Source organism: Diplotaxodon limnothrissa, linkage group LG6 (genome assembly GCF_057381915.1).
Source record: "Diplotaxodon limnothrissa isolate DT_005_m linkage group LG6, D_limnothrissa_male_GT1.1, whole genome shotgun sequence".
Lineage (NCBI taxonomy): Eukaryota > Metazoa > Chordata > Actinopteri > Cichliformes > Cichlidae > Diplotaxodon > Diplotaxodon limnothrissa.
In genome coordinates this window covers 16,395,142-16,419,027 of record NC_140601.1, presented here as the reverse complement: position 1 = coordinate 16,419,027, position 23,886 = coordinate 16,395,142, and the positions used below count along the sequence as shown (strand labels likewise).

General features: G+C 39.4%; 2 protein-coding genes across 2 annotated transcripts; both read right to left on the bottom strand.

Annotated features, from left to right (window-relative positions):
* Positions 1–734: 734 nt before the first annotated feature.
* On the bottom strand, positions 735–5,480 carry asah1b (N-acylsphingosine amidohydrolase (acid ceramidase) 1b). The gene is made up of 14 exons (XM_085355767.1): positions 5,329–5,480; positions 5,132–5,178; positions 4,094–4,184; positions 3,921–4,007; positions 3,736–3,814; positions 3,575–3,649; positions 3,440–3,485; positions 3,214–3,358; positions 3,034–3,088; positions 2,871–2,952; positions 2,258–2,389; positions 1,596–1,719; positions 1,422–1,478; positions 735–1,323 (listed from the first exon to the last, which is right to left on the bottom strand). The coding sequence occupies exons 1-14, from the start codon at positions 5,395–5,397 to the stop codon at positions 1,234–1,236; spliced, it is 1,179 nt and encodes a 392-aa protein (XP_085211893.1). The 5' UTR covers positions 5,398–5,480; the 3' UTR covers positions 735–1,233.
* A 2,067-nt stretch (positions 5,481–7,547) lies between these two features.
* frg1 (FSHD region gene 1) lies at positions 7,548–23,511 on the bottom strand. The gene is made up of 9 exons (XM_085355766.1): positions 23,412–23,511; positions 22,374–22,441; positions 21,993–22,115; positions 13,943–14,000; positions 13,489–13,603; positions 11,349–11,453; positions 11,016–11,107; positions 8,300–8,410; positions 7,548–7,645 (listed from the first exon to the last, which is right to left on the bottom strand). Exons 1-9 carry the CDS (start codon positions 23,468–23,470, stop codon positions 7,609–7,611), a joined length of 768 nt encoding a protein of 255 aa, XP_085211892.1. The 5' UTR covers positions 23,471–23,511; the 3' UTR covers positions 7,548–7,608.
* Between the last annotated feature and the right edge of the window lie 375 nt (positions 23,512–23,886).

Below are 23,886 nucleotides of genomic sequence, written 5' to 3'. Positions count from 1 at the left end.
CTTGATACCACTAAATTTGAATGAACTGTCACCTACATAGTTTACTGAACAAATATAATTATATCTAAAAATATGTATGTATATATCGCTTTATAAAGTGGTCGGTGAATGTAGGTAAATATAAGGTATGCCACTTCAACTGGTTAGTAACATAAATATCTACTTAGCCGACTAAAAAACATGAAGTGGATTTATTGGAGGAAAAAAAAATAGATCAAAGGCACAGTTCACCCAGTCATACAGAAATATTGTTTCTCTGGCCTGTTTTAGTTTATTCGTGCAGATTGTTTGAGCATGAATTGTCCAGTTCAGGATGTCTGCCTTCTCTGAAATACTGAGCTGTATTATTCTGCAGGAGGTGGTCTGCATCTATGGATGGAAGGCTTGTGCTCATGAAAGTGTGACAGGATGTAATAATATAATGAGCTGAGCTGTTGCCCATCTAGTCTTTTATTTTTCCTGGTTGGTGGATTTAGACAAGACAAAACAGTCCTGCCTGAAATGGCTTTTTTTTTTAATTTTTAAATTTGGTTTGTTGCATTAAGAACTAAGGGCCCTCTAATTCAGTTATAGTCAGAAGCAACATTTATAGCCAGTATCTCCAAGAGTGGGAAGTTAACATCAAAACCATTTCGATGGATAAGTAGCACTAGAGGTTGGACTGTCCTTTAAATTAAAAGCAGAGCATTCATTATTAGAATTCTTTTAATAGTCATAATTTAAAACAGTGAAAAAGGAAGTAGTTCAGTACCGATGCACATTTGTCATTGTCAGTGTGTAACATGTCAGTCATGTGGTGGCAGATCATTAAGTTCCTCTAACTTAACTGTTATTGACGTATTTGACAAGAGTGAGCTGGAATTGACACATTTAACAAATAAACTGACATTTTGGTTGTGTTACACACACACACACACACACACACACACACACACACGTTTCCTAAGCCCACACAGAGATCAACTTATAGACTTGTCCTAAAATACAAATAATTACAGTGGAAAAACAAAATGAGGCACGTTTCTCTTTTATATTAGAAGAGGAAAAAAAGGATTTGGGATTCTCAGAGTTGAAAGTATTACTAAACTGCTTGCAAAACAAATGCTGGAGTGACATGAAACTGGATCAGGTGACTGGTTGCTGTACAAAAGCTTAGTTTTATCCAAAGGATCAGTTGAGTGTCTCTGTGCCAGGAAGCACTTCCAAACTGATCAGGATTCAGTGTCTAGAGGATCACCACGGCATGCATGGGTTTGGGCAGTCCCTGATGTAGGACTCCAGCTTGCCTTCAGAGACCTGCATCAGTGTCGTGTATGTGGTCAACTGGAAAGAAAGTAAATCGAGGAGGAGAAAGTAGTTACAGCCGATCAAAGTACAGTAGTCTTTAATTTTATAAGTCCTGGCAATCATAAAATGCTCACCTTATTCAGCACTGGTTTGGTTGACAGCACATCATACATTGTCTTCACTGAGATGTTCTATTTAAATAAAACAAAAGAAATGATCAAAAGGTGATAAGAGACTCAGACCTAAAGCCAGGTTTCTGACAGAATTCTGTCAGTTCTGGACAGGAAGTGGGCGTCTTCAGTACTCACAGCCTGTGTGGTCTGATTCATGCACTTCATGCCTGGAGTCCTGCGGTCATCCAGGAAGAAAGGGTCCTTCCAGTGGTCGTAGTTTGTCTCCAGGACGTACCACCGGCCCAGCTTCAGATCAATCCTGAGGAACAAGTTGGTCAAACTTCAGTGTGTGACGTGCAATAACAGCAAGTAACTGGACTGTTTACCATCTGACCTCAGCTGCTAGTTAAGCAACAAATCATGAGAGCATGAGGAAAGCAGCATCACTGACTCATGATCCAGTACTTTTGCTGTGTGTTGGATTTTAGCGCCTTAAGCCGTGTACAAACAGGAAGCGATACGCTTGTCACGCATTGCTTTAAAGCTGCCAGCCCGTTGCTTGCAGATCAGGATCTGGGTACCTCAGTGACCCTCTAATGTATTTATCAGTTATATCGATCAATGGTATTATCAATTCTTACTGGTAGTCTCTTTAGTCGCTTGCCTGAAGGTTTACAAGTAACCAAAATAATCACTTTCTATGGTCTCTAGCTACCAAATCGCCACAGATCTACACTGAGATTTTTGCAGGACCTCATGAGGGTGATCTATCATCCCTTTATCCAAGAATACAAGGTTCTGTGTTGTTCAACACACATTTAATATTAAGTGGCCTTGATCTAGGCAGCAGTACTTACTCCAAGATATCAATGCTGAGCAGCCTAGACCTGGTGATGATGCAGCCCTGTCCTGTGCTGTTTCCTCCAAGGATGAAATAGGCTGGAGCGAGCAGCTTGGTCTGAGCCAGACGACTTTTAGCTTCCTCGTAGCTGGAGAGGGAAAAAATAAAAATATAAATATTGTTCGCAGAAACCGATTCACCAAAGAAACTACAATGCGCTTTAACTCAGTTCTTATGTTGTAGTGAAACTTTCTTTCCAATGAAAGAATTTTATTTTCTAATCATTTTAATAGGATTTCTTTCAATGATTTATAATCTGATATTCTTATGCTTTATTTTTCAAAAACTCAAAAGGAGAGATCATCGCTAAAAAACAAAAAACAAACAAACTAATTTATTACTAACAATGCCATCGAAATCCCTAAGATGTATCAAACAGTGGATGCACTGCGTACCAAATAACAGCAAAACTTAATCTTCTACTTAAATCTACTTTTGTCTTGTTATAGTCGGGCACTGCAGCGTTTCACTGCCTCCCACTTCTACACATTAACACGAAAAGGCACACTGTCACACTGTCTTGGTGCTCATTAGTGGCCAAAAAAACTGCTTTAAGTATCAAAGAATACCTGGTTGCATTTTCTAGGACTGATCGAGTGAGAAAGCTCATCCACATCCCATCTCTTTGTCCCAAGATCCACTCCAGGATTCCTGCATGAGAGCAGATCAACACGTTGACAAACAATGACAAAACATCTGATCTTGAGCACGTGTAGAACCCCAAAAGCTCACCAATGTATCCTCCGTCGAGGCTGAAGCGCTCGTTCATAGTCAGGGTGAAGATGTTCTGCAAGAGAAACTTTCCTTTTAATCTTCTGTACTTCCACAACTACAAAGAGCATAGGCAACTCTGCTGCCTTAAATAATGTTTTATGCCGATTGAGTCCTCAGATGTGCTACTAAATGACTCACAGGCTTGATGCCGGTGAGCATGCCAACATAACCGGCAAAGTTTGTCGACTTGAAGACTGTCTGGTTGTTTCTCTTGAAGTCGAGGTTGACCACGAGAGGCTTCAGCCTCTCGCTAATGATCCACGACTTGTTCTTCACGTCCCAGCTTTGAAGAAGAACACACTTTTAACCTGTCTGAGGCAAGACTTGGCTTAAAATTTGAAACCTGTGAAACTGATAAACTTACCCCATAAATAGACCAAAGTCTAAGTTTCTGCCATGAATGAGGTTACCTGAAAAAAGCCAAAGCCCAACAGTGTATCAGTTAATTATTAAAAAAAATAAAAATCACTTCACTGACTCCAAAAATCAGCCCACTTACCCTTTTCGTCTTCTGCAACAATCGACGTGCACACGGTGAACACCTCGTAGAAGATGTTAAACAAGACGACTTCACCTAAGAATGACGAAAACAGAGATTATTTGGATTTCCTTTTTCGCTTACTAGAGAGTTGACTACTTTACTTCAATTCATTTATTTACCAAGGGGAACCCCTGAAGCAGCTGCGATTCCTCTGATTTCTTCATTGAACGGGCTTGGAAGTGTGTCCACCATTAAAGGCTGTGAAACATTGCAAAGGATTCAATCAGAAACACTTGAGATGAAGTTTAAAAAAAAAAAAAAAAGTATATATCAAGGAAGTGGGAGAAGAGAAGACAGCACTCACCAGTGCAATGTCGACCATCTCTATCAGCTTTCCGCTCGGCACTAAAGCGTCAGCCAGCTCTTTGATGGCTTCTATCATGTTGACCAGCTGAAGAGAATAAGATCACGATTTTAATGCGCTTTTTTTTCTGGGACTTGGAGCATTATTGCGAAGTGTTTTCCAATGACTCTTACATCTGTTTTTTTGTCAGTAATCACAGCCGACCATCTCTTGCTGGGCGGTAAGTCGAGGTCCACTGTGTACCAGCTCACGGCTCCTTTGAACCTGATTAGAAAGCAAAAGATTTAAAAACGACACTACTCCCCTGCTTTTAGTGGTAAGCCTCCATTCACAGCATTATTGTTCATCGCAGCTAAGTGAGTTCTAATACATTACTGACTTGGTTAAGAAATAATAAAGTGAGTGCAAAACTAGTCGAAGATATGATGACATAAATGATAAATGGCTGGATAAAACTACTTCTTTCGGTTAGAAAGAAGTCGTTTTTTTGCCCCGTCTCCCTCCCCTCACTCCAAACCGGTAATGGAAGATGGCCTCCCCTCCCTGAGCCTGGTTCTGCCAAAGGTTTCTTCCTGTTAAAATGGAGTTTTTCCTTCCCACTTTCATTAAGTGCTTGCCTAAAGGTTGATTGTTAGAATTAAAGCACCTTTAGGTGACTGCAGTTGTGACTTGGCGCTGCATAAATATTAGTGAATTGAATTGTCTTTTTAAATTCCTGGGTGGGGGAGTGCAGACATCTAAGGGGGTCCTCATCAAAACTTGTTAAGCCTGATTACTGAAGAATGGTGGCAAAGAATAAATCTTACACTTCCCTTATAGCCGAGAGATCTTTAAAACTCTGTGGATAAAGTTTAAAAGGTGAAGTATCCGATGCATATGTGTTGTCCTGATCCCTGCTATCTATATTCATTATTGGCAGTTTTAGCTTTAGTGTACAGTTAAGACACACACACAAAAAGGGAAGAAAGCTCGCCCAGAGCTCACTTAGGGCCAATGGCAGTAATAAAATTGCATAAAGAAATAATACAAAGTATTGTCAACGGATACATGTGCGGCTAACAAATTTACGAGGAGTAAGTGAAAGCAGCAGAGCTCATTACGAAGCAGGGCTGTTATCAAACACAGCAGTGACTCAGCTACCAGGCGAATCACGGAGTTTATGTAACAACTCTAAAACATTAACATGACAGCTACACAATAATGTGACATACGTGGGGCCTTTCGGTGGATACATGTCCGTCCGACAGTCTTCTGTGTACTGCAAACACACGAAAGTAACAGCAGTAAATAAGCGGGAGAGAAGGTCACTGTCTCTTATGGTTCAAACATCACTGAAAACAATGCAGTCAGACAACAGTCGAGCTTTGATAACACGGCGTGTTAGTGTGGTTAGAGAAATCTTGCTTACCGGAGGCACAAACTGTGTCCATACGACACAGAACGAAGCCGCTAAAACGAGAAGCACACCGGGACCCATTTCAGAAGATCTCCCTCAAACCGCTTTCTAATGTCCAGCTCGGTTTGTTGTTTCGTTAAGTTTACTGCGGAAGTTCCTGCTGTTTATCCCATGACGGCGAACTGACTTTTGCACAGCCGAGGGGAAACAGGAAGAGCTCGAGAATGTATTAAACGCCCTTTCCATTAATAAATGCAGGGAAACACGCATCCCACACGTCTTCTGAGTGGATAAAACAGCACAATTAAAATGGCTTTTGGTTGCCAAGCGAGAGACGTGAACAAAGCAATTACAGAATAATTAAAGTGTTATAAAACACCCCCCAGATGACAGGACAATGGTTGTTTCCATACGGAAGCGAAAAAGGACACCCGTGATGATTTGCATTTATCTTTCTCATGTGACAGCCAGTTATACACTAATATATATGTATATATTAAAAAAATCCCATTACTTTCCTGATTACTTATTTTCAAAAGTATTTAGTTACTTTATTACTTTGTTACTTTCTAAAAACATGATGCACAACCTGAAAACGTTATATAGCAATAGACCTTTCAGCCCAATTCTATTTTTTCCTGCATAATCCATTATATACAATTAAATCAAATGAAAAAGTTTTTTTAAAACTTGTTTTATTAGTTTGAATCTTTTAACTTTTTTGCATCAAGTAAAAATGAAATTATATGAAACATTCTCTGACTTGAAGAAATGTTTTTAACATTTAAACCTATTTTCTCCATATTCCAGCATACAAAATAAAATATTTTTACATAGCAAAACATAAAGTCAAAGATTCAGGACCACTAAGTACTGTTGCTCTTAAGTCTATTTTCACCTGCAATAGTAATCCCTTACTTTTACAAATTACTTGGAAAAAGTAATCAGATTACAGTAACTGGTCATAAGTGGCTGTCACATGAGAAAAATAAATGCAAATCATCACGTGTCCTTTTTCACTTCCGTATAAAAACAACCCTTGACCACGTATATGTATGTATACATATGTGTATATATATATATCTAGCTATACATATATATATGGTCATGTCCTATTTATAAGAAAATTACCTTATGTGGCTTCTTCAACATTTAGTTACTTCATTGCCAGTGTAAACAGGAATCAAAGACGTTTGACAAGCCTGTATTTTTCCTTTGAGGCAGAGCTCTTGTGGTCAGTGTGCATTTTCTGTAAAGGTTGTGCAACAGTGGAGCTCTATACAAACTAGTATTAGACAGCAGACCATCTACAGCTTTTAAACACAGTTTAAAAGATGTTTGATTGATAATCACTTTTGTCTCCATTGATTTTATCCTTCTATGGTTTGTTTTTTTGTGTCTGTTATTTCGCTTTCTTTTCATTTTTGTAATGCTGACAGTTTTTTTTCTAAAGGTTCTTTATAATTCTGACTACAGGTAGGGACTATGGACAACAATTAGGTTGTGGCTAACTCAACAAGTGAGGATACATTTAAGAAAAAATCTGTTCACCCCCCATGTCTAACTATCGGGGGTGAACTGAAATGAATACACATCCTAAAACAGTGAGATCACCAGCACTGCCCTGATACAAAAGAAGTATTTTGTAACTGATTGTATTCATTTTATAACTCATTCTAGACTAGGTTTCATTCACACAGATATTTTGCAGGTGAAAACGTGTAATATCTATGCCCCCATAATCCTGTGCCCAGTGTGCCCATTTAGTAATGCATCAATAGGCCAAAAGGATAAATGCCTGCAGTGGAGGGTAAAACACATGCTGAGTTGTGTAAGTGAATTCACTACCTCTTTTGAGTTGCATTCATGTACCCTTATTGCATAAAATCATTGCAAATACTGAAGCACACAGAGTACTGTCAAACTAAGTTATAGATTAACGAATTAGGTATTGCTGCCTTTCATTAAAGCTTAGTTAAACATCAGCCTGTAGTTAATTTCCCACTAAATAATCTTCATAGTTCACATATCAAATACCACTATACAGGCCATTTGATTCCTATCAAAGGTTGCAAAAGCATTCCACAAACATTAGACACAATTTTTCTCCAGAGCAAAGCAAAGCAAAGAATCTCACAAAGATGAACATGGCTGTAAAAAAGGACACAAAACAAAATAAAGTTTAAAAGTTTATTCAAAATACATAAAACACTCACAGTCATAATCCGATGTCATATGATCAAATCTATAAAATGCATTCATTTACAAAGGCATGACAGCAATCCACATTCTTCACTTGCAGTACCTGTCTGCTTTCATTTTGCTTCGCCTGCAATAAAAAAAAAAAAAAGGACATCTTATATTCAGGGTTAATCAGTGCAAATAATACGTGTATTAATTCCATGATTAGAATAACTTGAATTTAAAAACTGCTCTAAATGGTAACTACAGAGAACTGATTTGTGTAAGACTTTATATACTATAAGAGTAGATAAAGATTATGCCAACACAACAGGATAAAACCTCCGAAAATTTCACTGTGTAAAAAAACTAAATCAGAAAAGAAACAAAAATATATATACCCTTCAGTTTTTTTCTAAACCCTTGAATCCCACTTGAATTTTTCAACTGAGATTTTTTCCAAAGCAAATCTTCATTTAGAGATGTAAAACTGCTATCAGCTTTATCTTTGAAAGGGAATCACAAACAGAAGTGAAGTGCAGGAATAAAGTGGATTTTGAATGCACACATGCTGATCTTGAATGCCACCTTTTCATTGCTTTGTATTACACAGTGTGTGAACACACAGGCCTCTGCAGTACCTGAGTGCTTTCTTTTTACACAAAACACTCCTCTGGCACTTTGAATTTAATAACTTCAGGTAGAAACACTCATTTGGGAAAGAAGATCCCTTAACAGAGAGCGCTCATTAAAAGAAGCGTAAGTGGCTGACAGTAAGGATATAATACACTTATTTTCACACCTGTCGAGCAAAGCTTCGTGAAATTTTCCATCCGTCCTGGCTTTCTTTAGGACAGTGGCGTCACCCTCATTAACCCTGAGCCTTCGATCTTGAAAACTCTGAAACTTCTTCCTGTAAGACACACACACACACACACACACACACACACACACACACACACACACACACACACACACACACACACACACACACACACACACACAGAGAAATGTTCAATGACATCAAGGCTTCATAAGCAGCTAAAACCTTAAAAAATAATTCCAAATAATGCTCTCAAGTATTATCTAAATGTTGACAGTGGCACCTAAACAGCAAAAGGCTGAGTGGTTAAGCCTACCAGCTGCCACCAGCGACCACACATACAGTGCTCTTATTTAAATACTCAGCTGCCGGAAGCGTTGAAGTGGGTAGTTGGATTTCCCCTTTAATTAATACATGTTGCTGTGCATCTGAATAAGCTTCACCTGAATATCATAAAGTCCCTGGAAAAAAGCTTAAAATAATCCCTCATTTTAATATAAGCCACCTTAACAACATACTTAAATATCTCAGACAAAACCTTCATAAACAAGCGCGGCAGTGTGTCGGAAAACTCTCCGATATTTACATTCTCTCCCATTCTGCCTGCATTTTGCCGTTCCCAAGGCACACTCCATCCTGAAAAGCATTTCAGATGCTAAACACTACATCAAGACACAGGCTCAAGGGCAGCCATTATCAACATGTCAGCAAGATGAGTCCATTTCCCCCGCATTCATCTAAAACAAATAATAGTGGCCAACGAAAGCCAAAGCATGCCAAGTAAAAAAAACTAACAAAAACACAGCTTCAGACATATTGCCCGGAACTTAATAGGCCACAGACAGGCTGTATATAAAACACTTGAAGCATTGGAAGCGAAAATGCGCCGCTGCCTGCCTTCTCATCACGCTTTTACAGCAGACCATCAATTGTGCCTTTAAAGGCATTGGATTGATGAGGCAGATCCTTTAGGCGTGATCTTCTTCACACCCAGGCAAGTGTTTTTGCTGTTCAAATCTTGTCAGTAGAGACTGACACTTTAAGATAATTGTGAGGATAAAGAAATTACTGTTTGTTTTCTTTTATTTTCCTCCCTGGTTTTGGGGAGGCAGATGGTGCTCGGTTGAAACTGTAAAATGTCAAATTATTGCAAAATATTAAATTTAATTACTGATAGGAAGCATCAAGTGCTTGTAAGACAAATTCTATTAGCAGTATGAATTTTTTACAAAGAAAGTGTATCAAAGCAGAGTTTATGATTTACAGAAAATGGGACGGAAAAAGGTGATGATCATTTTGAAGCTGATGGTTGGTCCAGGATCGGGTTGTCTAGGCAACCCTCTGAATGTATTTACTACTCTGCCATATGGCAATCACCAGTATCCTGTGCTAAAGTTTATCTTGAGAGCTCCTAACGTCTGGTTGCTAGTGTGTTTCCACAGTAGTGACATCATCACCAAGCCGAAGGCAGTGGTTTTCTATGATCTCTGATCGTGACCTCGACACGAATCGTTTCCTGTGTGGATGCAGAGATTAACCCAACGGGCATTAAGCTTTGGCCTTTTCTAACATAACGATTTTAAATTGGGCATTTTTCAGTCTTCTAACCTCTGAAACCGAAGCATCATGTGTAGATGCAGCTCACTGTTTGGAACATCGAGAAGTTGTGACCAGCAGTGTGGTCGGGGTTCAGATGATTTACTTACGCTGAAATATTACAAATGATATGTCATATAAAAGAAGTGTTATCCCTCTTTTCCACTAGTACCTACTCGGCTCAATCTGGTTTTGGTTGTTTTCCATTACAACTGAGAGCCACCTCAATGTGTGTCAGGTCGCCGTAGCAACATGGCCAAAAGTCTTTTGATGTCATTTGTATGCGACACAAACACAACAAAACAATGAAGAACGTTGAGGCGATGGTACATCTGCTGCTCCGTCTACAGCTTTTAGTCAGACTCAAAGACACGGTGTTGGTTTTCATGCTGCTGTTTCCCTTGTTGTTGGGTTTCAAAAAGTTGCTTTCACAACAGTGATGCCACTGGCTGGCCAATCAGTGGCATGCGACTCCACTCACTTGGAAACCCAGTAAAGTAGGTACTAAAAAAGTACCTGGTACCTCTTAATGAATGCCTTTAAATGTAATGTTTTTATGACGTTGTAAACACTGGAGGTTAAACGTTGTTTTTTGAGCAGCTTATCGATGAGACCTCATACTGACTGATACCTATAGCTTTGCTATAGACACAGTATTTCCCTGTCAGATATCCCTCTTTTCCTATCATTTTAACCATCTTGCAACGCCTCACATAAGCACATCAGCTTATCTGTGTTTCACTGCTTGCTACAAGCCTTTTTTTTTTTTTTTAAGTAGTGGGCCGTGGTACATGCAGCCGCTTTTTCTGGTTATGGACGTCAATAAATTACAACGTCCTCTTTTTCACAGGCCTATTTTGAAAGAGAACAGAAACGTCTAGTTAAACTTCACATTAAAGGAGAACAAAAGCATCTACTGAACTTAGCAAAGAATAACAGGTAATTATAACATTTACTTATTCTAACTTACGATAACCTTTCTAACGGAGAAGATTCCAAAGAAAATATAAGAGAACTTAACATTTTTCCTTCATTAGTCTTTGTTTGGGCTGCTTACACATTTCATAAGCACCGCTTATAAACAGCAGAGGTTACGTACACATAATTGATCTCGCAGGACTTCACGTTGCCCCTGTCCTCATCTGCAATGTCATCTTTACGCTTGACCTCTCGTTCTGCACAAGTTCGGATCTGTTCTTTGTCCAGTGGGAAAAAAACAAAAAACAAAGAGAAAGAAGAAAGAAAGAGGGAGAGAGAGAAAGAGAGGAGCAGGAGGGAAGTGGTGCGTTACATATCAATACCTTGAACTCCATGAAGTGAGGTCACAACATTTCCCCCTTCCCACTTAACAGTCAGACCCCTACAGAGATTGCATGCTTAAAATCAAAGGATTAACATGCAACCTTGTGGAAGAACACTATTTACACATCACCTTCACCATCTCGCCATCCCCTGCTGTCTTGCTCTTGGCCACAATGTCCCCGTTGTCACTGTAGGAAATGAAACAGCTATTTGCTGCCAGGAAAGCGATTTTACCCTGAAGCAGAACAAAAAGAAAACACAGGAGATGGGGAGAGGGGTGGGGTCGGGTAGATTAGATAGAATTGCAGTGGGATTGGTTGTTGTGACAGGCATGAAAGGTTGCCCAATATTTGATGTAAAAGAGTTTCAAGGTTGTGCTGGGCAGCTTGTTTATAGTTTCAACAAAGCATGAAGGCAAGCAGCACGCTGCAGTGATAAGGTAGATGCTTTCTGCATAATGAGCTAGTTGCTCATAACTTCAGGTAAATGCCATCTCCCATGGGCTTAATGTCAGTCGAGAGGCGTGTTGTATGAATCAGGGCTCTTTGGGGCTGGTTAAACCAAAACAAAACAAAGAAACTAAAACATAAGCGATCCTTTTACACGATGTGACACAACCACAAAATATGCATGTTGTGTTTCAAATACAAATATTTACAAATTTCAAGAATATAAAGTTCTTATTAAAACATTTATCATTCTTCTGCAAGTTTGAAGGTATCCAAAACATATGAAAAAAAGAGAAAACCCAAGTAAATATATTCAAATGTCTTATCAGACCACTAATTGTTTAGTCAATTATCTTACTTGTGTCGGTGCGATCAGTAGAGCAACTTAGTGTTCACAGCATTATCTGATGCTTTAATTTTTATCTTTATTTAGCCTGTTATCTTTGTTTAGATTTCTATCTTCACATGCACATGTTCTCTGCACTTCACTGCACAGTGGTGCTGCTGCTAGCGGGCTAGTAAATGCACTGATTAAATTTGTGCGACTGCCAAATCATCTCTTCAGAGTATAAAGTCAGACAGTAAAGGGACTAAAAGGCTGCACACCAATTAAAAGTAAGACGCCAGGGTCCCTCCAGTGTTTGTTGGCAGCCACTTTGATAATGAAGGCAATTAGAAACTATGACATAATCATTATTTTTCTTATTTTAATCCAGTGCCTTTAGCAGTTAAATCTGGCTGGTGTACTCTATCGAGAAGGGTTCGATAAACCCAGTGCAACCATTTACTAGATTTAGTGGAGTGATAGCTTCATTAGCAGAGAATAAAGTATCTAAGGTTTTCTATTCTATGTTTCGGCAGCCTGGCCATCCATATCTATGTGAACCTCGTTCCTTTGAAAACACTGTCCCTTTTATTAAAAAGAGTCTCTTCTAACATGGCAATGAAAAAATAGGAAGTCGGAGAGCATTCAGCCACAAAAGGCAAACAATTGTACAAGTGAAATTGCTTGACGACAACTTGCTAGGGACATTTATTGTATTATATAGCGACGGGTTGGTTTTCGGTTGGATCATCACAAGCTTCCAGGTGGATGTAAATGATACACAAAGGAAGAGGAGGGGTAGTGTGGGTGCTGCACCTGCTTGTTTTGGCCTATTATGCTGATGCTGTAGTGTGAGATCAAGCAACTCTAATTTTCAAAATAAATGTCAGATGTTCAGTCGCGACTTGCAATAATACAAACTGGGTAACTGTGCCAACAGCAAAAACAAAAAGAAAACTAAACAAAAACAAACAAAGGCCGTATCAACTTACTGCTAATGCAATGTGAACGTTCCTGGCAGCTGCAGCATTTAATTGGTGGGTTGAGTTATATTTTGACATAATCACAGAAAATTCAGTAGGTTTCAGGATTTATCACTGTATGGCTGTAGTATTCAGCATGTTTTATATAAGTACAAGATAAAAAAAACAATGAGCAGAAGCCACAGCAAGCTGCATTCAGCACGCTGCACACCTCTTCATGAGGTAACAAACTTCTTTCACAGCCCTGCTGCTGGCAGACTCAAATATGCGCAGCATGAGTCTGCCAGAATAACTGAAATTGACATTAATAATAAAATCAATAGTTTTGTGACCTGTGGGATTAAGCCACATTTTCTGTCACCACCAGAAACTACTCAAGCTACCAATCTGGAATCTTGAAAAGATGCGTTTGTTTTCTGCAAAAAAACTCACTGGACTAGAAAGAAACTCAAACAGCAGCTCTGCATGTCATTATTGAACTGGTGGCATACATCGATTAGAAGATTTACTCACATCCTGGAAGACTGGTTCCCATTGTTCCCTGGAGCCAATGGCATCAGAGCGCCCCATCACCACACCCTCAGAGCTGATGCCGAGGTACTTTCCATATCCAGACTTCAAGGCTATCCTGCGACAGCAAAAAAGAAAAAAACCCTAAACAGATTTGTAAAAAAGGCTAATCTAATATTCAAAACACGTTCGCCACAGAATATGTGTTTCTCTGTGAAAAGAATAGTTCAATAACATTAGTGTATGAATCTGAGATCTATCACTGAAACTAATGCATAAGAAATAGCTCTGTAACAGGCAGCGTATCTTCAAGGATTGATCGCCCATGGGCTGGTAAATTACTTGTGTACATCTTGACAATAGAAACAGATCCTTAATATAAAATGCAGAAATGGGGTAATAAATCTGCTGGTGAGAAGATGAAAAAACAATGTGCAGTTTATCTTTGTATACTCACCGTGTGTCTGAGAGCTTGATGGCAGTAAACTGTTCGGGAGGATCTGGTCCTTCATCATCTGAAACACAAAGCAACATTTGCCTTTTAAAGATTTTACAGGTGTCAGTGGCCCTCTTCAGATTGTTTAAGTGTTATATTATTGCTCTCATTATAATCTTGGCTTTATTCCATTTTTTGAACCCTATACATAGTTTGTCCTAATTCAATATTTAGAGTTTGAACCTTTGAATCTTTGAACCCGCTTCGTATTTTACTTATGTATGTTTTTCATAAATGATGCAGACCCTCTGGTTATGTAGTGCTGTGCTGATCTGGGTGCCTGAGATGAGGCTACTTTCTGACATTTACAATCAGTCAGAGCTTTGAGGAATTCACAGTCCATCATTCAGGTCAACGCCGAGCAGACTCTGAGATGTTAAAGAATGCATTAATGAATAACAGACACTGATTATGTTTGGAATATGTCTGACTGTGACCCAGTGGGGTGGCTAAAAGAACATCCGCATGTTTCCGCTGACCTGTAGGTGACTGAACATTTCTAAAAGGCTGTAACATCCACAGTGTGGCATCAGTGTAGAAATCTCAGTAAAGACGATGAAATCTTTCATCTCCCTCTCGGTGCTCTAGCTTGTGCCCTCTTTTATCTACTGGAAATTGGTGTTTGCGCATGCAGAGGATGAGGACCCACTAAGGGAATTGGGATGTTTCAATCTTCCAGCCATTTTCACAGGTTCTCAATAAATGTGGTCTGAATTAATTGTTAGTAGGGTCTCTGTTCTGGGAGGACTGTGTCAATGAAAAGCGCTTCCTCAGAAGTGCCTGAAGGCAGAAATGGGTGAAAACTCAGAGTTGGCTCTACCCTCCTCCTCAAGTCAACCCCTGTTCAGCCTTTTCAGTCTGGTGTCTGGATTTACTGCGTAAGTAATTACTGCTTTGTGGACTGAAGGCGAATCCAGGAGCCTACGGTAAACCTCACCCCAGATTAGGTTTTTGCTTCTCAAGTTTGCACGAGCATGGAATAAGTAAAAAGCTGCAGACTTTACATCTTCATTTAAAACGACAAAATGAAAAGCAGAACCACTTATATCCTACTGTACACAGTGACCCCCCCCTCCGTATAATCCTGCTCTTCAATTATCCTTGCCCATAATCAACATCATGTAGATAAGTATACACATAAAATAGTCTGAAAGTGTTGCAAACAAGAAAATGTTCTGTTTATAAAATTACAGACAATTGAGAAAAAAAAAATCCTCGAGTTAATTATTGTGATTACTATTATGACTGTCAAAGAAAAGCATCCTGAGCTGATACGGAGCTCTTTTGGATTACTGCAGCACTACTGATATATTATGAAACAACAAGCCTAAAAATAACTACAGGGAGTGCAGAATTATTAGGCAAGTTGTATTTTTGAGGAATAATTGTATTATTGAACAACATCCATGTTCTCAATGAACCCAAAAAACTCAATATCAAAGCTGAATGTTTTTGGAAGTAGTTTGTAGTTTGTTTTTAGTTTTAGCTATTTTAGGGGGATATCTGTGTGTGCAGGTGACTATTACTGTGCATAATTATTAGGCAACTTAACAAAAAACAAATAAATACCCATTTCAATTATTTATTTTCACCAGTGAAACCAATATAACATCTCCACATTCACAAATATACATTTCTGACATTCAAAAACAAAACAAAAACAAATCAGCGACCAATATAGCCACCTTTCTTTGCAAGGACACTCAAAAGCCTGCCATCCATGGATTCTGTCAGTGTTTTGATCTGTTCACCATCAACATTGCGTGCAGCAGCAACCACAGCCTCCCAGACACTGTTCAGAGAGGTGTACTGTTTTCCCTCCTTGTAAATCTCACATTTGATGATGGACCACAGGTTCTCAATGGGGTTCAGATCAGGTGAACAAGGAGGCCATGTCATTAGTTTTTCTTCTTTTATACCCTTTCTTGCCAGCCACGCTGTGGAGTACTTGGACGCGTGTGATGGAGCATTGTCCTGCATGAAAATCATGTTTTTCTTGAAGGATGCAGACTTCTTCCTGTACCACTGCTTGAAGGTGTCTTCCAGAAACTGGCAGTAGGACTGGGAGTTGAGCTTGACTCCATCCTCAACCCGAAAAGGCCCCACAAGCTCATCTTTGATGATACCAGCCCAAACCAGTACTCCACCTCCACCTTGCTGGCGTCTGAGTCGGACTGGAGCTCTCTGCCCTTTACCAATCCAGCCACGGGCCCATCCATCTGGCCCATCAAGACTCACTCTCATTTCATCAGTCCAGAAAACCTTAGAAAAACCAGTCTTGAGATATTTCTTGGCCCAGTCTTGACGTTTCAGCTTGTGTGTCTTGTTCAGTGGTGGTCGTCTTTCAGCCTTTCTTACCTTGGCCATGTCTCTGAGTATTGCACACCTTGTGCTTTTGGGCACTCCAGTGATGTTGCAGCTCTGAAATATGGCCAAACTGGTGGCAAGTGGCATCTTGGCAGCTGCACGCTTGACTTTTCTCAGTTCATGGGCAGTTATTTTGCACCTTGGTTTTTCCACACGCTTCTTGCGACCCTGTTGACTATTTTGAATGAAACGCTTGATTGTTCGATGATCACGCTTCAGAAGCTTTGCAATTTTGAGACTGCTGCATCCCTCTGCAAGATATCTCACTATTTTTGACTTTTCTGAGCCTGTCAAGTCCTTCTTTTGACCCATTTTGCCAAAGGAAAGGACGTTGCCTAATAATTATGCACACCTGATATAGGGTGTTGATGTCATTAGACCACACCCCTTCTCATTACAGCGATGCACATCACCTAATATGCTTAATTGGTAGTAGGCTTTCGAGCCTATACAGCTTGGAGTAAGACAACATGCATGAAGAGGATGAAGTGGACAAAATACTCATTTACCTAATAATTCTGCACTCCCTGTATGCGCTTTCTTTCTGACACAGAACAATATGATCACTGTTTAATCTGTTAGTACAGAAGTTCCCAAAGTGTGGGGCCCGCCCCCTAGGGGGGCCGCAGAGCCATTGCAGGGGGGGCGCAGTATGAAGAAAAAAAAAAAAAAAAAAGAACGCTTGGACACTGCTAGCATAATGGACAGTTTTTTTGACGGGGCTTCCTTCCACACAAACGCAAAGCAGGAGATGAAGCATCGCCAAATATGTTTCCAAACCAACTTCCTTCCAAACCAAAGACTAGAAAATATGGTGAAGCATATCTTCCCTTTGGCTTCACCTGCACAAGTGCCGAGGTAGATCTCCGCGACAGAAGTGGTTTTCCCTGCATCGAAAGCAGCGCTGGGCTGTTCAAATCACAGACAAACAGTATCATTCTTGATTTTTAGTTCACAAGCACTTGTTGTAATGACTAACTACTCCTGACATTTTGGCGATGTTAGCTCTTTATACAGTAAAGTTACAGTGGGATACAAATAATATCAGGCTGATCCTGCCACGATTTGTTCCCTCGGTTCAAATCACGGACAAACAGTATCCCACAGTTGTTTATTTTTTTAAACCCATTTTGCACAGAGAGGCATTTTTTGAAAAAATTTATTGATAGCAATGTTGAATATTATTACACAGGAAAAAAACAACTACACGTAAAATAATTACACCGTGATGCCTCTGCCTTTGTAAATAGAGGGACAGTAACTGCGAGTATTTTGTCTCTATCTGCCATTCTGCAATTCATGTCATGTAAACAATAATGTGGAGCACAGCGTGATGTGAAAAAAGGAACATACCTTTGACGTTGCGAGAGGAACTCCGTATTCCTCGTCCACACGTAAACGCAAAACAGGAGTTTTAAAAAAATCTCAGTTTTCGGTGATTCAAAACGCCGTTTCCGTGTGGACGAAAGGTCAGAACGCACAGAAACAGCTGCGTTTTCAAAAATACCCGTGTAGGTGTGCACGTAGCGTAAAAGAGTTAGTAGTTTATTTTATTACTACCTGTAGTTTATTGCAGTTTACTTGTATTTGCTTAATTGTTTACTAAATGTTTGAGAATTGAGACATTTTTCTTGTAAAACAAAGGGGGCCTAGCAAAAAAAAGGTTGGGAACCACTGTGTTAGTAGATGTACAATTATCATCCGATCATATAAGACCTCAGAGAGAGGGCGATGCAAATTTTTGTGTTAGGAGTAGGGCTGGACGATATGAGGAAAATCTAATATCACGACATTTTTTGGCTATATCACAATGGTTGATCTGATATCCTCGTGTTGGTGTTGTTCCCAGATCATCATACTAAATGTTGTTCCAGGATCAACGTTGCAAGTGACCAATCAGAATATTGTGACGTCATACTTTTGCAACTTCGGGAAAAAGCGGCGTAAAACAAAAAACTGTTCTAAAGCTGCGTGAAACCGCCTCTGTCCGCCGATCAACGGACCATGACCCTAACCCTAACCCTAACCCTTTAATAAACAGTAAGCAGAATTGATATTGTCCTTGCAACATTGGAATTTCATAAATGCAGGAATGGCTTGGCGCGCAAAAGAATAACGTCACAACAATGTGATTGGTCACTTGCAATGTTGAACCTGGAACAACACCAACATGAGGATATCAGATCATCCATATCACAATACACGGTATACAAATGTTATTTTCAACCATATAGTGCCATAGAATTTAGAAGACAAAATAAACTGAGACTGAATGACTACAGACCTGTCGCCTTGACGTCTGTGGTCATGAAATCCTTCGAACGACTGGTGTTAGCCCATCTGAAAAACATTACAGGCCACCAGCTGGACCCTCTGCAGTTTGCCTACCGGGCAAACGGGTCGGTGGATGATGCAGTAAACATGGGGCTGCATTACATCCTGGAACACCTCAACCGCCCGGGAACTTATGCCAGGGTCCTGTTTGTGGACTTTAGTTCGGCTTTTAACACCACTGTGCCTGAACTTCTCCCCTCCAAACTCTCCCAGCTCAGCGTGTCACCAGCTACCTGTCAGTGGATCACCAGCTTCCTGACAGATAGAAAGCAACAAGTGAGGCTGGGGGAGATCACCTCTGAAACTCAGTCCCTCAGTATTGGTGCCCATCAAGGATGTGTCCTCTCACCACTGCTGTTCTCCCTCTACACTAACGACTGCACCTCCAAGAACTCGGCTGTTAAACTCCTAAAGTTTGCAGATGACACCACTGTCATTGGCCTCATTCAGGATGGTGATGAGTCTGCATACTGGCAGGAAGTTGAGCAGCTGGTACTCTGGTGCAGTCAGCACAATCTGGAGCTGAACACTCTTAAAACTGTAGAGATGACAGTGGACTTCAGGAGACATCCCTCAACTCTGCTCCCCCTCACCATATCAGACAGCCCTGTGTCGACTGTGAAGACCTTCAAGTTCCTGGGTACCACCATCTCCCAGGACCTGAAGTGGGAGACCAACATCAACTCCATCCTCAAAAAGACCCAGCAGAGGATGTACTTCCTGAGACAACTGGGGAAGTACAGTCTTCCACAGGAGCTGCTGATCCAGTTCTACACTGAGGTCATTGAGTCTGTCCTGTGCTCCTCCATCACAGTCTGGTATGGTGCAGCCACTAAACAGGACAGGAACAGACTGCAGCGGACTGTACGGGCAGCAGAAAGGATCATCGGCGCCCCCTTGTCCTCCATCCAGGATCTGTACCTCTCAAGAACCAGGAAACGGGCAGGGAAAATCATCGCAGACCCCTCACACCCTGGTCACAGACTTTTTGATCTGCTGCCCTCTGGCAGACGGTACAGAAGCCTGCAGACCAGGACCACCCGACACAGGAACAGTTTCTTTCCCCTTGCCATCTCCCTCCTAAACAGTTGACCTGTCACACTGCTCCCACTGCCAGACTGCAACTGCACCTTATGTACATTCTGTAGTATTCATTCCATTTCTGTATTTTATGTATATAAGTTTAGATTAGTTATTTATAGTTGGTTTACACAGCGTTGTGTATGTATGTGTAATGTGTATATATAGACGTGTGTGTGTGTGTGTGTGTGTGTGTGTGTGTTTTACATTGCTGTGCTTGAGAGCCACCATCTACCGGAACCAAATTCCTTGTATGTGTCTGCACATATACTTGGCCAATAAACACGATTCTGATTCTGAAAACAAATGAAATTAAGAATGTGCTCCTTCATGCTTCTAACATATAAAATTTTACAATAAACCTCAAATTACAGAAACAAAAGCGTAAACAGTGACTATAAAAACAACTGACGAGGAATAGTCACAGGTATCACAGCTGATTTATTTAACATTTTCTTTGATGTGTGGGGAGACGTGGACATGCCAAGATTAAACAGTCTCATTTTGCAGTGGAAGACTTTTCAGCTGGTGGAATAAATTCATGGTACTGCTACCTTTTGCAGCAATAGTTTTATGGCATGCTTTGTTAATGACTGCATTCTGTCTATGGTGGGGATGGATTTGTGGCATAATTTGCATAGTTCTGTTTTCTGGTCCATGTGAGACACTTCATAACCAAACCATGTCCATGAACAGAGGTAGCCCCTTGTTTAGAAATAAGGTCCTCGATTTGTTTTGACTGGTCCTTCTGTTTGGAGCTACCTGGTTCTGCTTCATCCCCAGTAGCCATGCTGGTATTCTCTGTGCCTGCATCCATGTAGTGACCATCCAAACGATGAAAAAAATATCGCTGTATACAGTGTATTTTGCCACACCACGAAACAAATGATAGATATAATATGAAACGTGTTTCATATTATGTTTTAATTACGTCATCAGTTATATTTCGTCATATCGCACAGCCCTAGTTAGGGGTGATGAGAGCTCAACTCCACCACGAACATGCAAAGTCAGGAGGTCATATACCATAAATTCAGCGACAGGTTCAGGCTCCCAGTGCAAAGTTCTACTTTAATGACCACATCTGAGGTGCAAATGACCTGAGCTGAGGGGCCTGCCATCACATGTAATCACCTCAAACTCAACTCACCACATTCCGCTTTGTTTGTCCCTTTCCCCAAAGTAAGGAAGGCAAAGGGAATGGACAAAACTTGAATAGGGTGAAACTTCTGGTTCGGACTTCGTACAGTCCCATAAAAAACAAAACAAGACCCAAAACAAAATAAAAAAATAGACACCAGTGAAACCTAAATCACAGTTCCTAGGAGCTGATCTTACAGTTAAATCTACAATAGATCACTTTTTTTCCTTTAGTGACTCAACAGGAACTGTTGTGCCACATCACATAACTTTCCTGTTTTACTCCTAATATAAAAACAACACTGAACACAGCAGGCAGAGTGATGAACACAAAATAAATAACTATGAGCACAAACTAGAAGAATCATGTCATTAAAAATTAAATCCTAGATTCACACACTCCTTTTTATAAAAAGAGGAGAATGGAAAGGAGTATCCATGTACATATTCTTTTGTTTATATTAGCATTACCTTAGTGGATCATACTTGATCTACTTGCTAACCTTTCGGTTGTATTAGTTGGCATGCGTTTGGACTGCCAATCATTAGCAACATGGCTAACTGTAATAATAAGCTGCTGTACAGGATTACAAAAGCCTAAGAATATGCTTTTAAACAATGACAATAACATTTCAATAGCATGCTATGGTCATATGAAAACACAAAGCTGGATAACAGTAGGTAGATGTTGTTGCTTACTGACTGAGAAGAAATAATTCCAGCTTGCTGCTTATTTTAAACCACATTAAATTCCAAACCCTCATCCATAATTGCTTAGTACAGGCAGCCTACTGCTAGCCTAGCGCTATCCACTAAGGACTTCCAAGTTTCTTTGCACAATCTGAGTTCAGATTTCATGATAATGTCTGATGTCGCTTAAAACAAACAAATAATAAAAAAAAAAATCTTGAATGAAATTTAGCTCTATGCTGTATAGATACAGCACAGGACACAGACTTCAAATAGTTTTACACTATTTATCAGCTAATAACTTCGACTGTCTCTAGAATAAGCCATGAGCTGCAGAAATAGCTGAACCTTTGAAAAAAACAGAGTTAAATTTTGATGTAACCCCAGTCTCTCCTCTTACCTCTGTGTGGTGAACCAAGTGTGAAGAGACCAGTATCCAGGGCATGGATGTATGACTTGTTCTGCATCTCTATGGCAACTGTTCCTGTAATTTCTCCAAAGCTGCTTACAGACCACCAGCCACCTAGTGAGAAAAAAAGGTCCATGTCAGAGCTTAAATAATGCACGGCACTACTGTGAATTTAAGAGACATTAACAGTAGGGAAGAATATATTCCTTCAGTCATGAATGTATCAAGAATGTTGATGTTTGAATGAGTTTGAACAGACCCCTCTAATTTATTCGTTTTTATATCTGAAAGATCTTAGCTGTTTGTATGCTCAAAGAACACTTACTGCTTAATGGACAAAATACTAATGTAAAATACAGAAGATATACATACCAACAATATCAAGCCTTTCCTCTTCATCTGTGGCTTTTCTTTTCTTATCTTTGTTTTTCTTCTTTTTCCTGTGACATTAATATCAAGATGGAAAAGATCAGCTTCTTAATGAGCACTAGTTAATAGACAAATTAATGTGGGTATATTTTACCCTGCTTGCTAGCTACAAAGTTATATATATATATATATATATATATATATATATATATATATATATATATATATATATATATTCCTATGTAAAGAAAATGTTTGTGTCAAGTAAATAGGCAGACTGCTTTAATTTAGTATTTTATTACTTTTTTCACACAAAAAAAATCAAAAATGTCTTAAATTGTACAGTAGCTAAATTTAATTATAAAATAGACCTTGCAATATCCAAGCATTTTCCTTGAAATGCAACTTCCACTCTCTTGGAATAATACCAAATAATATATACTAAATACTAAGCAACACCAAATGAATATTATCATTTATTACTTAATATGGATAAAGGGTTTCAGGACTTCTGTTTCTCCATAAAAGTATTCAGCTCCAGTGAATTTTAACCCAAACTATAGCTTGGAGCTTTCATTTTATGAAGTTATTTATGTTCCTTATAATAAATATGATTTTTTTGCAAACCACATGCTGCATAATGTGGGGTTTTTTTTTCTTTGTAGTTCTTTCTCTCTCACTTACACTTTCTTTAACATTGCTAACAGATTAGTTTATGTTACTCCAGTTAACTTATGCTTTAGGTAAAGCCTTCAGGTTGGTGGTTTAACATCACGCTTTATCTTTAAATCTTTCTGTTTATTTTGACTGGTAATTATTTCACTTGCAAAGCCCTTTTTTCAAAAACGTTCCTGTCCAACCTTAAAGACTGTAGATATGTTGGTTAACTACGGGCTAAGAGGTAAGTTTCTTCTTTGTAGCATTACTGTTAGCCTAGCCTAGCGTATTAATTAAAGCTAGCAGAGAAAAGAGCACATAATAAGCCCCGAAAAGTAGTTGAGGTGGCATCGGGTAATGCCACAAAGCAAAAATAGCCCTTACCCTTTATTATGACCTTTTAAAACCAGTTTGGTAGATTTTACGTGTGCGTATTCCGCCATGTCTTTAGCTAATGTTAACAGGTAACACAACAAACAAACGCCGTTTCCCGTTCAGAAAAGTACGGTGGCTGCGAAGTAACATTCTGAACCTGACCGTTCAGCTCACATTTCATTCATTTGTAAATCCAAATGAATGAAACATTGCTACCTGCTACTGTAGTAAATAAATACAACTAATCAAAAGTACAAGAATACTAATCATAGAAAAACAAATAAAGTTAAGTACTCTATAGAACAAGGTAGAGTGTCGTCAGAATATAATGTGCAATTAGTACAGCAAATAGCATACTGTTGTAATGGTATGACATTCAAAATTTTTGAATGTTAGTATATAAAATTACATTATTTCACATGAAATATTTTTTTTATTCTGTGCTACATTTGCAAATATACAAATTAGTACAGAAGCATTTTGA

Coding starts and splice junctions, on each gene's coding strand:
- asah1b (XM_085355767.1), bottom strand. CDS start 5,397: ATGGGTCCCGGTGTGCTTCTCGTTTTAGCGGCTTCGTTCTGTGTCGTA. Junction 3,486..3,574: donor TGTTGCAGAAGACGAAAAGG/GTAAGTGGGCTG, acceptor GGCTTTTTTCAG/GTAACCTCATTCATGGCAGA. Junction 1,324..1,421: donor CCAAACCAGTGCTGAATAAG/GTGAGCATTTTA, acceptor CTTTCTTTCCAG/TTGACCACATACACGACACT.
- frg1 (XM_085355766.1), bottom strand. CDS start 23,470: ATGGCGGAATACGCACACGTAAAATCTACCAAACTGGTTTTAAAAGGT. Junction 22,442..23,411: donor TTAAAAGGTCATAATAAAGG/GTAAGGGCTATT, acceptor TTAATGTCACAG/GAAAAAGAAGAAAAACAAAG. Junction 13,604..13,942: donor ATCAAGCTCTCAGACACACG/GTGAGTATACAA, acceptor TTGCTGTCGCAG/GATAGCCTTGAAGTCTGGAT.